Source organism: Sinocyclocheilus anshuiensis, unplaced genomic scaffold (genome assembly GCF_001515605.1).
Source record: "Sinocyclocheilus anshuiensis isolate Anshui unplaced genomic scaffold, SAMN03320099.WGS_v1.1 scaffold10255, whole genome shotgun sequence".
In the NCBI taxonomy this organism is placed as follows: Eukaryota; Metazoa; Chordata; class Actinopteri; order Cypriniformes; family Cyprinidae; genus Sinocyclocheilus; species Sinocyclocheilus anshuiensis.
Genome location: NW_015545578.1, coordinates 10,233 through 18,192, shown reverse-complemented (window position 1 = coordinate 18,192; position 7,960 = coordinate 10,233). Strand labels below are relative to the sequence as shown.

The 7,960-nt window shown below is 43.3% G+C and overlaps 1 protein-coding gene across 1 annotated transcript; it reads right to left on the bottom strand.

Moving 5' to 3' along the window:
* Positions 1-227: 227 nt before the first annotated feature.
* On the bottom strand, positions 228-7,651 carry LOC107698405 (alpha-2,8-sialyltransferase 8F-like). The gene is made up of 4 exons (XM_016499413.1): positions 7,578-7,651; positions 7,407-7,493; positions 5,058-5,135; positions 228-775 (listed from the first exon to the last, which is right to left on the bottom strand). Exons 1-4 carry the CDS (start codon positions 7,649-7,651, stop codon positions 301-303), a joined length of 714 nt encoding a protein of 237 aa, XP_016354899.1. The 3' UTR covers positions 228-300.
* Between the last annotated feature and the right edge of the window lie 309 nt (positions 7,652-7,960).

Below are 7,960 nucleotides of genomic sequence, written 5' to 3'. Positions count from 1 at the left end.
CATATCATATTTGATCCCAAAATCGAGTAAAGTCACATGAGGAAATAAATATTTTAGGCCTGTTTCAGATCTCCCAAACAGTTTGGAGACAAAACAATCTCCAGTGAACTAAATCTGACATTCAAACATTCTTCTTCGGACGACCTGAAATTATTTATAAATACAGATAACGCTTTGTTTTGTGGCTTTGCATTCATTTAAAATAACGTAATTATACAATATGCCCTCATTCACAGTTTAATTATATAACATGCCCTCTCATATAAATAAATGACAGTCACAGAAAGTCAAAATAAGATGTCAGCGTGTGTCTGAGGAGCAGGGCTGCAGGTGCAGTGTCAGCGCCCCCTGGCTGTGGAGCTGCAGAAGCCGCACAAACTCCTCCGGCATTTTGTGCATGTAGCGGTGCGGCTTCATCTGGTCGTAATAATGGTACGGAACGGGAATGTCCTGCAGGTCAGTGTCGAATGGCCAGAATCCGTACACATGCACGTCCTCACACAGTTCCAGCGCCGTGTTAATTAGCATAAACCCAGTGGAGAGGCGGATTGACTTCAGGCCACGCCCCTTCCAGAAACGGTCTAGTGTCCGCAGGTAAATGGGGCTGAAGAACGCCACCGGCTGCTGGGGTCTGATTGGATGGAGGACTTTGAGAGTTTTGATGGACTGTCCAGTGCAGAATGTGTAGGCAAAGGCAGGAATAGCGAGGGAGGCATTTCCGTACACACTGACCCGCTCCACCAGCGGATCCGGATTCTGCTCCAGGTTTTTGAATCTACAGACACACAGATTGAAATAAACACACTTAATCACTACTGACAGAACATAGTAAATGTGTGTTTGCCGGTGAAAATGTTTATTTGGTAGGCCTATTGTTTTACAAAATGCTAACAATAATGGATATGTTTATAGCATTTAATAATGTTGTCTAATGCCAATGAATGTCTACAAACACGACTGTTGTTTTTGAAAATTAATTAAAATATTAATATTAGACAGTGTTGGGGGTAACGTGAGTTACATAATCAGATTACTTTTTTCAAGTAACTAGTACAGTAATGCATTACTTTTTAATTTACGAGAAAATATCTGAGTTACTTTTTCAAATAAGTAATGCCAGTTCCCTTTCAGTCGGTCACTTTCGACATCACGTCGGTGACTGGTGAATTGGGAATCTCGCTAGAGAGACCAATCTACTTTGAGTGTAAACTAAACGAGCCAATGCACATTGGCGTGCGATGATTGCATCCAGCTGCCGCTGATCACAGCGCGAGTATAATTAGGCAGCAGGTGCAACGCATACTCAGCTTTTCGCTTCGGAGCCGAGCAATAACATCGTTTTGATCCTGACTACTTTACTGAGAGAAGAAGACTGAACGAGTTCAGTGTGCTCTTTGGAACTCTTGGTGTTGGCGGTACGGCGCATCAGCAGGGTGGTTTCAGGGTGGGATCAGTTGTGCGAACACAGGGACTTGGTACTCTCGCACCTCAGCCGGTTGGGCCTTCAGGTCAGCTGGGAAAAGAGCAAACTCTCCTGGATGCAGAGGATCTCTTTTCTCGGTATGGAGTTGGATTCGGTCAAACAGACAGCACGCCTCATGCAGGAACGTGCTCAGTTGTGTTGAACTGCCAGAATACGTTCAAGAGCAGGACGGCGGTCCCACTGAAACAGTTTCAGAGGCTCCTGGGGCATATGGCAGCTGCAGCGGCAGTCACGCCACTGGGGCTGCTTCATATGGGACCGCTTCAACACTGGCTCCATGGCCAAGTCCCGAGGTGGGCGTGGCAATGCGGCACTCACCAGGTCCAAGTCACACCATGCTGCCGCCAAACCTTCACCCCGAGGTCAAACCTTGCATTTCTCCGGGCTGGAGTGCCCCTGGAGCAGGTCTCCAGGCATGCTGTGCTTTACACGGATGCCTCTACCACTGGCTGGGGGGCCACGTACGACGGGCATGCAGTTTCGGGGGTTTGGACGGGCCCCCAACTGCCAGGAGTGCCCCTAGAGCAGGTCTCCAGGCATGCTGTGGTTTACACGGATGCCTCTACCACTGGCTGGGGGGCCACGTACGACGGGCATGCAGTGTCGGGGGTTTGGACGGGCCCCCAACTGCCTAGAGTTGTTAGCAGTACGCCTTGCCTTGAACCGTCTCAGAAGGTGCATACGAGGGAAGCACCTGCTGGTCTGAACGAACAACACTGCGACCGTTGCGTACATCAAACGACAAGGTGGTCTACGCTCCTGTCGCATGTTGCAACTCGCCCGCCACCTCCTCTTCTGGAGTCAAAAGCATCTGAGGTCGCTTCTTGCCATTCACATTCCGGGTCTGCTCAACCATGCAGCCGACGAGCTGTCATGAGCTCTGCTCCACGGAGAGTGGAGACTCCATCCCCAGACGGTCCAGCTCATTTGGAGACGTTTTGGAGCCGCTCAGGTAGACCTGTTTGCCTCTCCTGAGACCTCTCACTGCCAGTTGTTTTACTCCCTGACCGAGGGAACACTCGGCATGGATTCACTGGCACACAGCTGGCTGCGGGTCCTGCGCAAGTATGCTTTCCCCCAGTAAGCCTTCTCGCACAGACACTGTGCAAGATCAGGGAGGACGAGGAGCAGGTCCTGCTTGTGGCACCCTTCTGGCAAACTCGGGCCTGGTTCCCGGAACTAATGCTCCTTGTGACAGCCTCTCCCTGGCAGATTCCTCTGAGGATGGATCTACTGACTCAGAGACGGGGCACCCCTTGGCACCCGCGTCCAGACCTCTGGAAACTTCATGTCTGGTCCCTAGACAGGATGCGGAGGTTCTATGTGACCTACCCCAAGAGGTAGTAGACACCATCACTTCGGAGAGAGCACTGTCTACGAGAAGGTTAAATCCTCCCCAGCCCCCATCTATACCCTCTTGGGACCTGACTCTAGTGCTCAGAGCACTAAAGCAGGGCCCATTTGAGCCCTTGCAGTCAGTCGAGCTAAAGTTTCTTTCAATGAAAACTCTGCTCCTGATTGCACTGGCCTCCATCAAGAGGGTAGGGGACCTGCACGCATTTTCGGTCGACGAATCGTGCCTAGAGTTTGGGCCAGCTTACTCCCAGGTAATACTGAGGTCCCGGCCCGGCTACATGCCCAAGGTTTCCACTACTCCCTTCAGGGATCAGGTAGTGAACCTGCATGCGCTACCCCTGGAGGAGGCAGACCCAGCCCTAGCTTTGCTTTGTTCCGTCCGAGCCTTGAGATGGTACGTAGACCGGACACAAAGCTTCAGGACCTCAGATCAGCTATTTGTCTGTTACGGAGGCCGGCAGAAGGGGAATGCTGTCTCTAAGCAGAGGATGGCCCACTGGATTGTGGATGCCATCACCCTGGCTTATCAGGCACAGCGTGTGCCCTGCCCACTCAGATTGCAAGCTCACTCTACTAGAAGTGTTGCATCCTCCTGGGCGCTGGCTCGTGGCACCTCGCTGACAGATATTTGTAGAGCTACGGGCTGGGTGACCCCCAACACATTTGTTCCTTCAGGGAACGAGGGTTACAATACGTAACCAAGATGTTACTTTGTTTTCCCATGTATTGACTGGCAGCTCTCCGGTCCTCATGTTGAGAGAAATCAGGAGTAAATGCAGAGGCGTTGCATGCACTGTGTGAACATGATGACACTGTAGTTCTAGACTAAATGTCAACATGCTTTTACTCATCTCACTCACACAAAACAGAGTATTTCCACAAATTGAATAAAAATGGCGAAATGCAAACTCAGAATATGACATCCCATTTTATTAACCAATGTCTTTACTGCTGACCTTCGGTGATTCAATTCAACCATACTAATAAACAAAAATGACTTTAGATAAACATAACATTTGTGTTTCTTTCTTTTTTTTATTATTATTGCTGAAGAGTGTTGAACTTTCTTCTCCTGCATCCTATTCTTCATGCAATCCAGAACAACAGCACATCAGAAAAGGTTTGTTTAAGTGGTGCCCTCTACTGTACAGACGTGAATTTACATTTCCTGCAGTCTAAGGCTCATTCACTTCACTTTTGGTGTGAAAGGGCTGTTTACATTTGCCAAAAGTAGAACTTTTTATATTTAATAAAAACAAGCAAGCCCAGCCCAGATGAGTCTATTACCAGTCTATCACCACTAGTGTAAAGCTTGCATGTTAGTTTTACACACCTTTATAGAGAGGCAGCGGCTATTTGCATTAAGTGCAAGTAACATATGTAGATGCTGTTTACACTGAGTGACAACAGAAGTATTTTCTTGGCGATATGCTGTTTACACTAAGTTAAAATAGTGATAGATTCTATTTACACTCTGTAAAAGTAGCAGTATTTTCTTTGCAATTAGTGTAAATAGTTTTTTTTTTTTTTTACTATTTATACTTATAAATAGTGTCAGATACTGTTTGCACATCAGTATTGTTGTACATTAACAGGATGCAATAGTAACGTAGAGTGTAAATGATTATATTTATTAAAATTATGACATGGATGCCGCCTTTATTGGGACAATAAAGCCCTCATCCTTAGACCTACCCCTAACCCCGACATACCTCATTATTAACCACTCGTATAAACCACATTTGAAGATACAAGATTGTAGCAAATCAGTTTCCCAAGGATATCATTTAAAGCACTGTTTTTGTTTTACAACCTGACAGATGAGCCAAATCATAACCATAGTGCATAAATTATATGTAATCAGAATACTTCTTTAACAAATTTACAATGCAGTCTGAGCGGAACATGGTTATAGTGTGAAGAACACACACACTTTTATACATATAACTTCAAGAACCTTTTTCCACTATAAAGAATATTTTGTGCAATTTAATAATTTCATGGACGTTAAAGGTTCTTCATGGAACCATTAAAGCACTTTTATTTTGAAGAGTGTACGTAGGAATGCCAATAATGGCTAATGAATGTGCTAAACTTCAGTTAGATTCATTAAAAACAAGAATCCATCTCACTGAGAGCTTTAACTCTAAATCTTTAAATTCAAATCTAAAATGTCCTTGTTTAAATGTTAACTGAACTGGTGTTTATGGACACTGACCGAATCTGACTGGGGTTGATGGTTATCAGATCTGTCTTCAGCCCAACATCACTGTCATTAATCGACGCCAAATTAAACCTGAAACAGAGAGAGAAAACTTCATGTTAACAGGAAGGACGCATGATTACAGACGGATGTGTTGAGGACTCACACACACACCCACACACACACACACACACACACACACACACACACACACACACACACACACACAGATAAGACCAAGGATTTTTTGATAAGGTGATTTCACTTGACAAGGTGAACACACATCCTCTTTTTCCCGAATGTAACCTGTCCAGGGTTTCTATATTGCCCCAGTATCTGGGTTTTGGCTTTGTGTTCCAACAGAGTGCTGCAGACGTCACGTCAAACCCAGAAGACTACTTCACCATGAGTTCCCTCAAAAATTTCCTACGTATTTTTATGGGTTTTTCAACTCATGAGTAAAATAAGGTCTGTGATAAACAAAACTTCACAATACTTAGACGTTTTGTTGTAGAGCGTAAACTGCACACAATCACACCGCAAACGTTCTTATGTAGTTACCAAGGTCTGTGGTATATAGAAATGAATGAAAAGAAACATTTGGAAGCAGTTTATTTAAAAACAAAACGAAACATGTTAATAAGTACAGAATGTTTGGTGTGTGAGTCCTCGTACATCATACCTACACATATTTGCATTGCTTTGACTGTTCTCTGTAGAGCCACGCGTGGTTGATTATATACAATGCCTGCATGCTGTTAGTCAAACTACTTTTCAGTCGTTTAGGCAATTCAGAAATCCTGGCCGGGATTTCATGTCCGTGAGAAAGAGGATGTGTAATCTACAGACCTTATAGGGCTTGAATAGTTTGATAGGTTGTGTCACATTCAGAGGACAACTCTGGCCACAAACTATGAGAACATAAACATTTAAACAAAGAGATAGCTTAAAGAGTTAATGAGTTAGAAACGTGTATTAATAACACACCTCGGGCAGCATGCTGTGAATGGCTGCGTTCATTTTGTATGTTTTTGTTGCGCTTGTCTCATAATGGATGGCCTGATTGACGGCTGTGTTTCGTTTGGTGAGGAATAACGATCCTGTGGACACACAGACAGAGATAAAGTTTATTAGCATTCAGCAGCTTTATAAGTGTCATCTCTGTTAAAATGATCTCAGCATTCAAAGATTTATTGTTTGAACTGTTTTTAACAGCTCGTCTCGTTAAACACACTGACTCTGAACAATAATGTTTTTTTTTGAAAAGCTGCCACATTCACCTCATGAATCTAATCAGATAGAAACACACAGAAATGATAAAGCCGCACACATTTTTTTCATGCTGATTGTAAGGAAACGTCTGCAGTGTTACGTGTCATGGATGCGTTAAATAAAGTAAAATGCGTTACTAAGATTTTAGAATATGATTCTCTTGAAAGCATCAAATCTGTCAAAATATTCAAAGTACACATGAAAATGTGTTCGCAACCCATGTACCAATAGTTATTGTAAACATTTTAGGTTTCTGTGCACAATCTTACACTAACTACACTCTCAAAAATGATAAAGGGAATATTGTGTAGGATCAGGATTATGTCAGTAGGTTTTCATGAATCTAACATCTAAGATAGTCTGCATCATTTGAGAAGATCTGAATATTTCTGTCTACAATATCAAACTCGATCTTAAAATATAAAATAAATACTGCTGGAGCTTCGTCGAGAACTGAGCATATGATGCACCGTTTAAGGAGGTAGTAGTTTTGTGATTTAATGTAGTTCTGAGCATGTTTTAATGATGTTATTCTCTGCTGTTTTTAGCGCTGTGGCTGGATTATTGCTTGTTACTGAGCGTCACAGTCGGAAAATAACAGATGTTAGAGGCATTGTGTTTAGTATTAAGGCTGCTTATGTTTTTAAATGATGTGTAGTATTTATAGTGAGTTTGTTTTATTTTATTGATGAGTTTTCATATTGTAAATTTCTTTGTGGTAATAGACTGTGTTTTGCACGGTTACCGTTTACTTTAGATGTAATACTCTTGTTCTTTCGTTGTGTGGATGTCGGAGCCAGACTGGCAGAGGAGAGATTAGGCCTCAAAGAAACTGGGTTAGTAGTGATTGTTTTAGGATTCTGACTGGTTGTTTGTCTCACTTGCATTGCATTGCACTGTTAATTGCGTTGAGTATTTTTCTTTTGTAGGTTCTATCTTGCCTGGAATTTTTTTACCTCTATAGGTCATGCTATGACATTAACAAAGGAATGTGAGGCATCAAGTTGTTCCTGTGCTTCAACTTTCATCACTCACAACAACTTCACAAGTTTAGACAAAAGCATCTGCCAAAGGCAAAAAAGAGGCACAAACCTGTTCACCTCTCGCTCGGTTGTGTTTGATCTGTACGGGCAGCTCATGAAATCTGATAGCCCCCGCGTGAAACTCTGCAGTTTTACACTGAGAAGGAAACAAAGACATTGAATTATGTTATCAGTGCTCTGAAACGGAAACGTCGCTGCTTCATCTTTGATTCTCACGCACTTTTTGGCTGGTTTGATCATGGAAAACTTGCATCTGAGTTTAGCGCAGTGCATCTGCCGAAGAGCGTCCGTCATCCCATCTCTGAAAGAAAGAACAACGTTTTCAAAGCCACTGAATCATATTTCAATTTGATTGAATTTCTAAGGCACTAAATGATCGACATAATTAAAATTTGCTGTCACACTCAATCTATACGGCATGCCTTCTGTTTAGAGTTGTTAATCCAGTCAGAGCTCTTTTAGTGTAACTGTAGCTGGAGCTTCTCGTGTCAGATCTTGAGTTATTTTTATCAAGTAAGCGTCAGAATAACTGCAGTAATATCTCCAGATGAACTCTTACTGGACTGAAGCTGCTCAGCTTTACTTGATTCTCCATCAATCATG